This window comes from Scatophagus argus, chromosome 2 (genome assembly GCF_020382885.2).
Source record: "Scatophagus argus isolate fScaArg1 chromosome 2, fScaArg1.pri, whole genome shotgun sequence".
Lineage (NCBI taxonomy): Eukaryota > Metazoa > Chordata > Actinopteri > Scatophagidae > Scatophagus > Scatophagus argus.
In genome coordinates, this window is record NC_058494.1 from 10,431,092 (window position 1) to 10,446,019 (window position 14,928).

General features: G+C 40.1%; 1 protein-coding gene across 3 annotated transcripts; it reads right to left on the minus strand.

Annotated features, from left to right (window-relative positions):
- Nucleotides 1-1,527: 1,527 nt before the first annotated feature.
- caly (calcyon neuron-specific vesicular protein) lies at nucleotides 1,528-11,977 on the minus strand. Of its 3 annotated transcripts, XM_046408270.1 has the most exons (6): nucleotides 11,641-11,975; nucleotides 8,910-9,007; nucleotides 7,909-8,156; nucleotides 7,159-7,278; nucleotides 5,947-6,060; nucleotides 1,528-3,906 (listed from the first exon to the last, which is right to left on the minus strand). In XM_046408270.1, exons 3-6 carry the CDS (start codon nucleotides 8,035-8,037, stop codon nucleotides 3,634-3,636), a joined length of 636 nt encoding a protein of 211 aa, XP_046264226.1. In that variant the 5' UTR covers nucleotides 8,038-8,156; nucleotides 8,910-9,007; nucleotides 11,641-11,975; the 3' UTR covers nucleotides 1,528-3,633. The 3 variants fall into 3 exon arrangements, with proteins under 3 accessions (XP_046264226.1, XP_046264237.1, XP_046264216.1); XM_046408281.1 differs by lacking the exon at nucleotides 8,910-9,007 and having other exon boundaries at nucleotides 1,528-3,903; nucleotides 11,641-11,977; XM_046408260.1 differs by lacking the exon at nucleotides 8,910-9,007 and having other exon boundaries at nucleotides 11,641-11,974.
- Nucleotides 11,978-14,928: the final 2,951 nt, after the last annotated feature.

A 14,928-nucleotide genomic window follows, 5' to 3' on the forward strand; every position in this document is an offset into this window, starting at 1 on the left:
TTTTCCCCCGGCACTGAATCTAAGCCTTTTTGGCACAACATACTATGCCTTGACCAAGCATGGGATCTGTAAATGCCCTAATAAATATTTTTTTAACACTTTATTTAGTTCCATGCCCTAGGCCAACTGCATTGAAAGTATGTCACACAGTAACAGTGGGGAGAAGAAAGCCCTAAAGGCTGTAGATTTAATGTAGATTTAATTAACAAGCTAAGCCTGGGCTCACATACAACACACACACACACACACACAAACACACAGATCAAGGCAAAACACACACACTACCTGAAACAACACAAAGACACACACAAATAACTTACGCAAACACACAACACTGCAGGTTAATGATTTCACAGTCACACACACACACTTCTAACGAGGCAACACATACTCACAAACTTGAAGCCACACATCCCTGGGTTTGGAGCAAGGGTGTGAAAATATGTGTGTGTAAATGAGATGCAGACAGGCTCACAGCAGTGAACCCAACAGAGAGAGAGAGAGAGAGAGAGAGAGGATGTGGCTTGGCTTTGAATTGCTAAACTAAAGTTTGAGGATGAGGGAATAATATTTTGAATTCTATGCATACTGATCATCTCTGACCAATGGCATGTGAAATGAGCTGTACATATTTGTTCTGTCAGTAATTTTTAAATCTGATCTTTTTTACAGTAAATATAATAGTAAATATCTAACAAGAATCTATGTTTCTTTCTCCTGTGCATGTGAATGCAAGACAGGACAGCCCCACTGGTAACATTTAAAAATGCAATGCACAAATGTTAATAGAGAATTAGAAACTAACTGATAGTGAATCTTACCGTCTCTGTTTTTTAGGAACTATTTGTGAAACACCAGTAAAAGTGCTGTAGTTTTACAGGTGCTGGCTTTAACTTCTCACAATGATGCATCACTTTAGCTGAAGGGGCAGAGAAAAGTAACTTCAGATAGTGAGTCATTAATAGTTTTGTGCAGCATCTGATGGTTCCAGTAAAGCATCATTATTTGTTCCTCATTCATTCTTTCGTAACTTATCACTGTTTCTTACTCTGTGTTTCTGTGCTTCTAACTCCTGTAAAATAAATGTAGTGATGGAAAATATTTCAGAAGATGTACTCAATTCCTCACGCACTTAAGTGCGATTATGAGCTTCTACTTGACTGGCATATTTCCACTTAAGCTACAAGTTCTATTTGACCACTACATTTTAAAGTGAAATACATACATAAATAAAAACAAACATACAATCATGTATCACACTTTATAGTAGTGAAAAATTATCTACAACATTAAAATACCACTTATAAGTGCATTTTGTGGCCAGTGCATATAGTTTTACTAAAATGTGAAGACATTAAATTGCTATGGATTACTGTAGTACTGACTCTTTCACTTAAGTAAAGAATCTTGTTCTTGTGCTTCTTCCACCACCGGATTAATGTGAATGTGAAGTAAAACTATAGTATTAATTTTGAAAGAAAGCACATACAAAAGACCTCAAGGAAAGTACTTACGTACAATTAAATATTTTTGTCCACAGCATTTATTCACTTAATTCATTACTATGAGGAGACATTTCATGAGCTCATGGTATGTAATGGTCATTGTGTTTGGCTTGTGTAGGGTTAAAAACACCCAATAAATGTTTTCTATTCAATCCAGCCACCAACATTTCATCAGTGTCAGGTCATTAGAGGCAATGACTCAAAGTCAGCAGTTGTGAATGACAGAACTCGACACTTCAGTCATTTATTTTTGTTCAGTCAGTGACATCACAGCAAATGGGTCTGATGTAAATGTCTGGCACTTGAACCCAAAGGAACAAGCTGTGCTGTGATCTCACATTCGTCTTTCTCACATGAAGAGTTTTGTTCCAGGGTAAGAGATCTGTCACTTGAACAATGAGTGACTCTATGAATGCAAGGAAATACAAAGGGAAAAGGTGTCTCTAAACAAGTGATGGCAGACAAACAGCACAACTTACAAGATTTCTCTGAGAATTGTGGATAATATCTGATGACAGCTGAAGAAAAACAATATTTGCTTCAGATATTTTTTTTCTATAAAAATGAGAATAAATTGGAAAAGAACCTTTCATACTTAGCCAAGAAAGATTTGCTAATGCAACATTACTGTCGAAAAAACACCAACTAATACACATAAATACTCTGTTAATAAAATAAATAGAAAAATGTGAAGACAATAGAAGGTTTTAGGTAGTACATTATAAGCATGAATTACATCTACTGCATTATTGGAGCAGCTACCGCATACATTCATAAAAGGATCACGATGGGTTATCCCTGTGGTTATACTGTATGTGATCATCACACAATACTTACAGCAACATAAATCAAATACAAGTTCAGTCAGAAAACTCAGATGGAGCAGAGTTTTTACAATCAGCTTACATATATGACATGTAGGGTTTTTTGTAGTAATACAGTAAAGGCTCTCAGGTTTTCTCTACAATTCCAGTTAGCAGCTCACATATGATGTAGAAGAACAAGCGTCTTCAAATGAAGAATTGTTCAGGAGTTTCAGGAGGTTTTCAGCCCCTTTTATTTGTTGCACACTTCAGTGTGTTATATGTGCTATTCATTTTAAATAGATTTAATTAACTTTTTTGATGATTTCCTTTATACACAATAACCCGCAATGGCATAAAGATGATAAAAGTATGTTTGCATGTGGTTTTTAGTTTTTAATAATTTCCAAAGCCACTGTGTGAGTCAGTTTTAAAACAGCCTGCGTGCTTTGACTTTAAACACACAATTTTCTCTGACTTTTACTGAAGACGCACGCAGAACTGCAAATTATGGTCTTGAGATAATAAGATGTGGACTCAATTCATTTCAGCCAAAATTAAAACGGTCAATTATATTTCCTTGTCTTAATGGTTGAACAGTGAGTACATTCGTTGATGATTTCATACGCTCTCCATTAAAACTAAATGAATAGATGGTGAGATAACGAGAGGGAGCAATGAAGAGAGACTTCTCATCTCATTAAAAACTTGTTATCTTCAGTTCTCACTCAGAGCTCTCGCCTTGCTTCTCTCACCTCCAAATTTCTCAGACAAGTACACAAATATACGCACACAGTGCAAATGCCTGCAAGTATATATACAGTACATATGCACTCATACATATGAGAGCATTTACAGCGTACAGAGTGCACGAGTTTACATGAGTGCACACACACACACAAACACTCACACATACATATACAGATGGCAAAGTTTAGTCATGATTCAGTAACACTGTAAAAGTCAGGCACATTCTCCAACACTTTAATAACATTGCCGCCTCTAACCTCTAACATCTCGCCACATACACCCTGACACACACACGCACACCACCACAGTTGGGTATTAATTCGTATTAAATATGAACAGAATATAACAGGATCAAAGTTGGGTAAACTTATGGTTTATACTGATGATTTAAATTTTCAGTAGCTATACAGACACCTTTAAGGTTTTGGAGCACCAGTATAAACAAGTGATTCAATGGACTGGATGGAGGGAAGGGAAAAAAAATTGTGAAAACACACACACACACACACACAATAACCTATGTTACCTCCCCATCATCATTTCCTCCTCTAACACCTGCATTTCTGTCAGCCTCTTCACTCTTCTCCCTGCAGCACTCCTTTTGGCAGCTCACTGCCTTGTTTGGCCAGTTCAGCCTCCTTCAGAGCGGTGATGACAGGTAACCATGGGCGTGGCAGCTCAGGCCCAGTCCTCTTGACCTGGTTAAGGTGGCTGAGGGCAGCATACAGCCTGGTGTTGGTGCTGCTGTGGAGGCCTGGTTGCTGCTGCTGCTGTTGCTCCTGCTGCTGCTGCTGCTGCTGTTGCTCTGTGTAGTACATCTCCAGAGCTGCTGGGGTGCAGTGCTTCTGCTGTTGCATTGGAAAGACAAAAATATCAATGTTTGTTTTAAATTATGTGACAAAGGGCTACACTATGAGGCTATAAACATGTCGAGAACATGTCAAGTAAATTTGTTTATTCATAAAGGTCTCAGCCTATGGTCATATTCAAATGTATCCTGGTGGCCGTCTGAGGTAAAACTTAACATAATCTTTAAGTAAAAATGCAAAAATAATTGGATTGCATGCATTTATTGCACTTGCTGATGCGCCAAATAATCATGGATGAATATGACTGCTGGATCTTGCAACGTAACCTGTGCAGACTGCTGCAGGATTTGCTTGTCTTGGTACACTTTGGGAAAAAGTTTCTGACACCAAGTTTCAGAACTGATCTGGAGGTTATACTAAATCCAAGTAGTTTCAGGTGGTGCTAGACATGTTGACAGTTGTGGTTGGTCAAGTAAATGTGGCATTACAAGAAGGACTCTTACAATAAATACCATATACATCACAAAGACAACAACTGGTACTTTGACAGATAAAATCACTGGATTTGCACTGTATGTGTTGAACCCGTGATGACATCCAAAGGTCTGGGCTGAAGACAGAGCTAGAAACTCCAAATCCACTTAACTTTTTCTAAGGCTTTCAGTCCTTCCTCATCAGCAGATGGAATTGCCTCATTGTCAACTCTAAAGCTGGCTTCTACTTCCAAAGCACTCCCAATTTTAAAACACAATGCATAGAACTTATCCTCAAAAAATGTCTTCACCAAAGCATCTCAAGTTCTTAGAACTTATTGTTTTGTAGCATTTTAGGTTCCTGCAAACTGAACATGGAAGTCCACTAAGGACGAACCTTCAGACAAGACATCCTTTACAACATCTTTAAATACACACTGACTTGTCTTTGCGGAAATGAAGCTGTGTACAAGACAGTATGGGTGAATTAAGAAGATTAGACAATTAATTAACAAGATAAGATAAGATCAGATAAGATAAGATAAGATAAGATAAGATAAGATAAGATTTCCTTTATTGTCCCACAATGGGGAAATTCACCTTGTTACAGCAGCAAGTGGATAGGGAAAAAACAGAGGTAGGCATTGATAATAAACAATTTACATAAGTGTAGAAGACAATAGTAATATAATATATAATATATGACACTGCGTACAAGAGAAAGCAGCAATTAAATTAAATAAAACTAACTGAACATCCATTCTGTTAATGTTACATTTTGGAAAGAGACCACTGGGTTACACTGACCTCACAGGTGTTTCCTGTCGGAGGATCCATTACCTGACCTTCTCTCACAGCGAGCAGTCGAACCTCTCAAAAGCACAGCAGTGATTATGCCACCCTCCATCCTAACTCTTCTTTTTAGGTCTCCAACAACGCATTAGCAGGAAAAAGAGCTGAAAGCAACTGTAACCGGCAAAAACTTCAAAAGCCTTGCCGGAAGCAAACCCCCCCCCACCAGCTCTCCTTCCCTTGCTTGCTTCCCCCCTCACTGTTAAGCCTTTAATCACAGTTTAGTCACGCTCAGCCCTAATTAAAGACCCCTCCGATTCACAGGCGGGTGTCCCGATCTCTGCCTGACCAGAAAGTGGGCTCTGTCACCCCCCGCGCCCCCCTCTCCGTCTCTCTCCCTCTCTCATTTTCTTCCGCGAGATAGACTCTTTATGTAACATGCGTGGCAACATTGGTTTACTCCACAATGCCTTCAAGGTGTTGTTTGGAGATAATGAGTTTGGGTTTCCAGCTCCAGTTTTCAGAGAATCCTCCTTAAGTAACTGATGAGAGGGTGTGCCGAGAAACAAGAAACCAGATGCACTGTAGACTGTGTAAGCACACTTTGAGTGGGTGTCGCACAGACTACTTCAGCCTGGGTAATGCAATAAGAATCCTGTGATATCAGAGGACTGGACTCTGATATGAAGTGCTTCTGCTGGTCTTTGCTATGCTGAGACCAGCAGAAGCACTTCAGATGGTGACAAAGATATGCAGATGTTCTTTCTCTGTCTTTATCTCTCTCACTCTCTCTGTCTGTGTGTGGGCTGCTTACCTTAAGGATGAAACCCTCTGGACAGGTCAGTTGGTCATACCACATAGCTTTGTACATAAGCAGGAGGAGCAGGCTGGTCAGGAAGGCCAAAGTGATGAGGATCAGACCTGTGATCTGAGCAACAAACACATGCACACGCACATGAACATACACATATGCATGTGCAGCACTTCAGCAGCACGCATCATCAGTGCTTAAAGCAGAAGGCCAGATTAGTCCATCCTTAGTAACTAGTCCTTTTTTGTTTTTGAAAAAGGCTAAATAATTTCCTAAAACAGTTGGGCACTGTAGTATTCAGCAAACATTACTCAAATATGAGAATACAATGCATTTGTTGGGGACTATTTTCACTGGAGGATTAACAAGTATTTGGCGATCTACTGAGTATTTCGAGCAACAGGTCCAGGGTTTGATTATGACTCTACAGTGATTGTGATGGTTTGGCTCATTGTGGTAATTGCGTTTTTGTTAGTTTGTTTGTTTTTGTTGTTGTTGTTGTTTTGTCTGTTACAGCATACGCATCTGCTGTGTGAATCACTTGCCCTGTCTGAGAAAAATCAGAAACCAAATGGGAGAAATTTATATGTTTCACATCTAAAAGCTGACATGGTGACAAATGGTGCCTCTTCAGTTTCTTAGCAGTAGATAATTTTTTTTTTTTACATATTGTGACACTGCACCACTAACTTCGATGCTGACAGAAATCAGCACACAACTATCACTCATGTGCACATGGGGCTGGAGTGTGTGTGTTAACATCTGGAGTTTTATAATCAGCATCTTTATTTTCCGCAGTTAAAAATCTGCAAAAAATAAAAAAAAAATCTGCAGAGATGTCATTGGAATTCCATATGGACCTGGTGGTCCATCATCTGGTCAAACTGAGCATGCTAGACGCCACAAGAACCACAGACTCTGAGCAGCAACCAGCTTTAGCTGTCCTGCTTATTTAACTTACAAACATGAACACACAGTTTGTCCTCCATCTGAGCTTGCTGAATGAGGAACCAAGCAAACACAGGATGCAGCATCATGTAAACATATCTGCAAATGTTACTCTGGTATGATTAGATACTAGTGTAGTATTTATTCTTCAATACTGCAAACAGCATGCTGTTTGTCCAGGACATGTAGCTACAGCACATGTTTGTTTATTTTATTTGTCATTCTCTGTGGTGTAACTCAGTCAAACACAGAAACACCTCTCCATACCTTGGCTTTATCTGAAACATCACTGTAGAAGTTGATATTCAGCTTCTTGATGTTAGGCGCATAGAGCTTGTTCTTCTTCTTCTGCTGTATCTCATATTGGGTGGATGTCTTCACAATGACCTGCAGCAGAAACAATTCACTGTCACTGCAAATGAACCCCTTTTATTTGTTTTATAGTTGATGGATGATGTTGTCCCCAGTGTACAGCACAGGTTCAGTAATCGTGTATCCACTGAAAAATGCTATTTTGCATGTCTAAATAAAAAGAAAAAAACTCCACAAAAGCAAAAGCAGCCAGTTTTAATCGATATTTTAAAAAGACATATGGGAGCTACAAAGTGCATGTTAACATTTCGGCAACATCTCGTCACCCTGTGGAACATCCTGTGCTGCTGAGTGTATCATCCAACCAAAATATGTTTGTGTAGGATATTATGCATTCAATGAGGTGCTTGGGTTGAGTGGGCTGAAGTCAAGATTATAACCTGGGAAAGAAGGTAAGAGAAGTTGAATACAACCATCTCAATGCTGGAGCTTATAGGAAGCTACCGGTACACCCACATTAGCTGTTTTGTCTTGATGTGTTCTGCAGTCAGTTGCAATCTGCTGACTATTTTTGTAATGCTGTAATATGTGGTTTGTGTGATTGGCAGGCAACTTATAAAGGCAGCATTTCAGATAAAAATAGGCATAAGTGGGCAAGCACATAAACAGAACCACAAACAACAACAAATAATAGGTCGTACTTACCTTTTCTGCGAACGGCTGCTGGAGCTGGTTGACCTCCAGGGGTGTGATGAGAGGGATGTTATCAAAGCCGTCGTCCGCAGAAGGCTGCTTCTCCATCTTATCAGACAGATTGCTACCCAGCTTCACCATAGCTGCTTGGCTGCCTGAAAATGCCTGCACTAATCTAGAGAGCAGGGACAGACGGCTCAGGTCAGACTGACTCAGACTGTGTGCCTTGGAACCAAACGTGACGGCGCTGCTTGTGGATCCTGCCAGGACATGAAAGAGTGAGGAGAAGATGACAGTGTGATGAGGAAAAAGAGCAGTATCGACCACACTAAAAGACAAACAGAATATGAAAAAAAAGTGTCTTTCTGGAGCTGTAAGAAGAAGCTAGTTTGAGTTGCAGTGCTAGACTGCTGGTCCTCCTCCCTGGTCCAGACTGAAATATTTCAGCATCTGTTAACATAAGTGCCTTAACATTACTTCAGGCCCTGGAGCAACAGACTTTTCGGAGGCCCTCCGTGTCACTGCAGGTAACAGCCGCCTGTCAGTGCTGTAGAAGTCTGATGTGTCTCCAGCACCTCTACTCCTCCTCTTCCCTCTACTGCAGCGAACGGTCAACATCTTTAATTCTTTAATTCTTAAATTATTCTGTTTTCTTACTTTAATTTGTCTGACATTAATGGCATTCATAGTGGAAAGCAAAAGAGGAATTTCACTGAGCAGAGAACTTGTTTCTTTACTGTGCATATGACAATAAATGCTTTGAATCTCTTTGAATCTTAAGCAGTATTGTGGTCTTCTTTCGTGTGTTTATACTTGGTTGGTATGTGCATGTTTTATCTGGAAACTAAACTGTAATTAACATGATTTACAGATAGAGTATGGACTATATAATATACTGCAATAACACTAATGCCTCTGCATGATTCTATCAGGTCTGCGCTGATTTTATCAGCTCCCTAAACTATAATCGATCCATTTCTTTTCACCAATTTAAATATCTTTAAAATGGTCACCTTTTGGCTTGTTTTTGACTGCCACCTCTGCCTCTTTTCTCTACTCCTCAGCCTGTCTTCTGTCCTCCTCTACAGCAGCAGAGGGGTCTCTACTCGCTCTGACAAATTAGAAAACATGGAAAATATATATAGCATATTTTTTCCTACACTACAGTGTGCTGACCCGCACAGAAAACCTCTGTGACTTTTCTGGCCCAAGGGAAGTCACGGAGGTTGCTCATGGCAGCAGCATGTACATTTTTTTTAAGCTGACGTCTTGTGAGGCCCCAAATAAGCCCAGGGTCTGTGACTGGAGCCCCGAGAAGCCTTTGCATTAAGGCACTGCTAGCAATGAAATTGCCAAAAATGTTATACAGACATTCATGGTGTCCAGAGGGTGAATTCTAGTGACCTTCAGTCCCCTGACTTTTCTTCTACCACCATGACACAAATGTCACCATGAGGTTGACATATGTCTTAACAAAAGTTCGCTGGCTTGCCCAGACTTCTGTAACCTCATGAATTGTAATATCTTTGCTGATCATCATCATTACAAATTCCTGTGTAAAACTAATGACTTTCCCATCAGCTACACTTGTATGTTATGTTTAGTTCTAATTAACAAATGTTAGCATGCTAACACATTAAACTAAAATGTTGAACAGAGTAAGCATTCTAATTGCTAAACACCAGCATGTCAGCATTGTCACTATAGGCATCATGTTAGTATTTAGCTCAGAACACTGCTGTGCCTAAGTAAAGCCTAACAGAGCTGCTAGCTTGGCTGTAGACTTTTATTCTTATTTGCCTGATAAATCAGATTATAAATACGATCTATAAAAATCTTATAAAAAAGTGTAAAAATGAAGATTTGCTCTTTCACGTTATGTGTCGGATTATTACTTGGCTGGGTGCAGTCTTCAGTCTTCTGTAACTGCAAATATCTTCATAGGGAAGCCTGCTCTCCTCCTGTTTGTCCAACTCGACAGTCTAGAGTAAACATGCTTCATAACTACTGTGTATAATTAATCTTGTATATCTCAGCCCCATTACTTCCTCTAAATTCTGGTCTTTAATGTTTGTCATCAAGTGTAACTCTTCACCAACACAACGCTGCACACCTCTTTGTTCTGATAATGATTTTTTTTTTTTTTTATCAAATGATCATCTAAATGTGGAAGAAAGAGGTGAGGATCCACTTATCTCATTCACGCAGTGCAACACAACACCTTCCCTCAGCCAAGGAACCCATGGGCCCCACTGACGCCATTGACTCACAATGATTCTCGCCTACACAGTGCAGGAGACGAAAAGCTACAGTATTTATGCACAGGAAGCACAGGAAATGTGCTCCTGATAAAGGAAATACAGAATTATGAAATTTAAATTATTTATTAATTATTAAATTATTAAAATTTAAGGCTCATCCACATCCACTGTGAAAACATGATCTACTAAAAAAAAGCAAATACATACTGTGAGAACATTATGTGATAATGTTGATTAATTTTAGGTTTTGATTTTCTTTTCTGTTGCTTAAGAAACACACCACAGCATGCTCCCACTGAACGTTCACAAATCTTAAAAACTAAAGTGAAATCTGGACATTTGACAGCACATACAACCTATGACCAAGTCAATTAAATACTAGTGCAAAAATAATCACCTTTAAATTGTGTGGAAGAAGCTGTATCTTGCACGACAGCAGAACTATCATGTAGGATACATAGTGCTCATATTTTAAACAGTTAAAGTACAGCTTTTCTCGAGTGTATTACTCAAGACCACATTCGCATTGTCGTTGGTGTCCTCGTTGAGTGAGTGGGTGGCTAAGTGGTCATCTGTGCTGACCACCATTTTTTTTTCCCTGGGAAGTGAAGTGTGGGTACGATGAATCATCCTGAATCTGTGATTAACAAATGAGCCGGGTGTTGCTGTCAAAACACTCAGTGTTCCCACACTCTGACAGAATCTCATCCAGCAGCTGCATGACGGCTGTGAAGGACATCTTTTAAATGCACATTTTAACTTTTTATATCAGCCAAGTGCCATGTTTCTACTGTTTCATTTATCATCTTCATAATTTGACATAGGCCTATGTTTATGAACTGTTAGGACAGGGAAGAGGCAGCTTTGGTATGGGTATTTGAATAGGTGAGAGTGGGCTGTTTGTGCCTGTGCCTCTCAAGTTCTTCAGGGCTCACTGGTCATGCATATCCCAACTTGCTGCATTGAAGACAGCTGCGACAAGGCACACAGGCTGAGTAACCGTGCAGGAGTCTGAGAGCAGAGAGCCTCCAACAGCCACACATAAGTCACATCTAATCACGGATCTGAATCGAGTAATATTCCAGCCCGTGATGACCGTTTTTGCATTTGATGATCTGATTATCTTAAATCTCACACGGTACATTTTCTACTTGTTGTTGACAAGTATAGCCTAAAGCCGTGAGGACAATCGGCTTATCTAACTGTAGCCTTATATAATGTGGAGGTAGCGCAAATTACACCATCATTCAGCAGGTCACAGAAACATGGCTAACACACAGCTAGAGATGAGATGCTCGTCCATTCATTCCTTAAAGCTCCTTAATGAATAGGCTAGCCAGCACCAATTCACTTCACCATGTGAAGACATAACGCTCCCGTACAGACAGAAGGAGATATCCCGCAGCGGGACGGGCTCTCGTTAGCCGCAAACACATCAGTCTAAAATACAAACTGTCTTATGGAAAAGACTATATAAACTTACCGTGGCTTTCCGTGCTCTCCTGTCGCCCGTGGATGGGAACGGACCTCACTGATGCTGACGGGGACTCGCTGTGAACGCCGGTTGCCGTGGTGATGTGTGATTCACGGCAGGACTGCGCATGTAATTGAGCCTGGAGCGGCTCCGTCCTCCTCCGGAGGAAACTGGCAGCTCAGCGTGAATGCGCATTTTAACGCGGCTCACAGGGATCGTGGCTGATCAGGAAATCGCGTCTCGTCTCTCGTCTGCGAAAAATAATCATATCTTGGTTTATCCGTGTGTTTGTCATCAGTGCGGTGAGACTCAAGAGCCTCGAGGTCTGGTTTTGTCTTGTGAGTGGAAACAAACCAGGCTGAGTTATAAACCACTGCAAAGAAGCGAAGCGAGCTCTGCATTTGAAACGTGGAAACACAGGACTGATATGGGAACAATGAAATAGAAGCCAATCACTCGGTTATAACGAGCAAAACAGCATAAACAGCATAGCGGCAGGCCATATCTTATTATGCAAATTGATCATTATGGCCAACCCAAACTAAAAATAACCCCGGCCTGCACGGCACAGTAACTACTTCTTCTGTATTTAGAATTATTTGAGGATTATTTGGTTGCTTTTTTCCTAATGATGATGTTACCTTCGGTGAATTTCGAACCGTATTAACTCCATGAAGCTTCCAGGTTTGTCAGTATTTTCCTCAAATTTGCTGTTGATTGTGTTTCTGAAACATTTTTCCACACAACAGAGCAGCATGTGCTTGTGTGTCTGCCGACTCCAGTGGTTGGAAGAAACTTGTGTAATTTACTTCAGCGGAGTTTTGAGGTAGGCCTTCTTCTACCCGACTGGATTATTTTCACCAAGTTTGCACTTTTTTTTACTACTCTGCATTTATTTGACAGCTAGGCCTAGTTGCTGGCTACGGTAGCACTCCTCCCATTCTAGAATATCTAACATAAATATTCAGCCCTGATAAATGGGTTATAACACATTAAAATGATACAAAGATACAGGCTATATTAATAAAAAAAACTTCAATCTTCCAACATACAAGATGTCGTGTGCAATAAACTATTTGTTGCATGTTCACATACTGCTTAATGCTGCACTAAAAGCATAGGACTCACCTATAAAATGACTACTTAACAACAGGTCATATAAAGTAGGTACAACGAACAAGTTCAAGTTCTGCTCATACATCATTTTTCAGTAATCATGTAAGGGGCCAAGCGGCATTAAGAATTGACTACTTTCACTTGTTTCCTCTGAGGTACTATTTAATTGAAAGACCTCATAGGTCTTCCACCACTGGCTGAAGAGACACTCCAAGTGAGTTAATTTTTTTTTAAAACCCAAGCTGCTGTGAGTTTTCATTGGTGATAACTCTAGATGAAATATAAATATTCTTGATATCTTACTGTTTTATACACACTTACCTGTAACTTAGCCTTGCAATAATTAGCATTTTTGTAATGGCTGAGAGCTTCCCTCCAACGTCAGATAAAGTTCTCTGGCTGAATAACCTAAGTTTGTAATGATGGACAGAAGGTCAAAGGGCAGCAGACATGCTGTAGCTCAGTTACCTTTAACCTCCTAACAGAAATCCCGTGACCTGGATGACCCGAGGAGTCTTCAAAGACATATTTAAGCATTTGTGTAATTCTGGGTTATTTACTCCTGAATCAAAGGCGTCTTGCTGTGAGGAAGAGTTCGGTGAAGCAGCTTATTGAGGAGTTTTCATCCATGGTGATGTGATTCAGTGAAGGTGAGGAGGAGATGATATGCAAAGACAGAGATACTTTTGAGTATTTATTCATGTGTGTGTGTGTGTGTGTGTGAGAGAGAGAGAGAGAGAGAGAGAGAGAGCAGAGAATGATGTGTTGGAGAATGAGTGGGAAGAAGGAGCCAGACTTGTCTGCAGATTTAGATCAACCTTTTCATGCAATGAGGACCCATGCTGTTTTCCTCTTTGGCTCTGAATGACTGTATGAATTCATTAAGCCTTTAGTGGAGCACTCTTCCAAAAATCAGCACCGAAACAGCCCACGCCCCCCTGCCAAACCATCAATTGGGCCTACATTTATTATTTTGACCTTTCCTTTGCGGGAGAGTGACATCAAAGTGGATTCTCCACTCATTCCTCTGTAAGGAGACAGAGGTGTCGTCCTCTCAGTGTGAGAGGCAGACTGTTGTCACTGAAGAAGAGATACGGAGTCTGGGTCAACCTAATTAAAATGAGAATCAATTAGGCTGCGATGTATGGAAGAAAAACTGGGTGAAACCAGGCATGTTGATGTGTGGCTATGTTCAAATCTGTGTGACATTCTAATAGTTTGATGAATTCGCATGTTCAAATTGGTCATAAAAATAATAATAATGCTAACGATAATAAATCCACTGAACACCATTTGTCATATGTTCCATACAAAGCATATTTTATCTTTTTTTAAACAGTTTACTATATAAGATAATGTAGTTAACGGTTATTTATGCTCCCTTCAATCCATTCAGTTTTCCAGGGATGCACTATAAGAAGAAAATATTCTACAGTTACTCAAGCAACACCAAACCTTTGCTGTAATTAGTTTTGTTTTACAGTGTGAGTTTTGAAATTTGAAGGAGAAACCAAAATATCAAATGACAAGTTCAGCTACATCTTCAAAATTATAGCTAAAAATGCATGAATTTTTGGTATCTGGTAAAATTATTTTAACGTTTAAGAAGAGAAGAAGCTGGTGAATTTTTAGCTCTCCTGTCACATATATAAATGTGGCGACTCCACAAGCTCCTACTGCAATTCCCTCTCACTCAGAAACACTCCGACTGTGCATTTGTGGTCAAAGGAAAAAGATCAGACATTGGTGTTCGCACTAAACAGAAGCACAGTGCTTCCCTGAGCCTCTGATGGCTTTCTTTACACCGCCATTAACTTTCACTACTAATCTGTATTTTTTAATTTTATGTTCTGTTTCATGTTATTGGAATAAGTTATTTTTTGAGTCATTACTTTATTTAAATAGGTCTCATGCTGCTCCTCATCACGTTAAACCCTTCTTTACACAGTAGCTCCTGTACTGGCTGCTCCGCTGTTCGTATTTCAGTTACCTCCTCTCTGGGTTCAACAGAGCCTTGACTGTCTGTGTCTTCCCTCCTCGGCAGAAAAGTCACCTTCGAAACAACATCACCCTTTTCCTGCTTAAGAGTGTAACCTCGGCACGCCGGCATCTGTCCCTCTCAGTTTAATCCCGCTGCCTGCGCGGCAGTCGCTCCTCATCCTGAGGCACATTTTAAAGGCC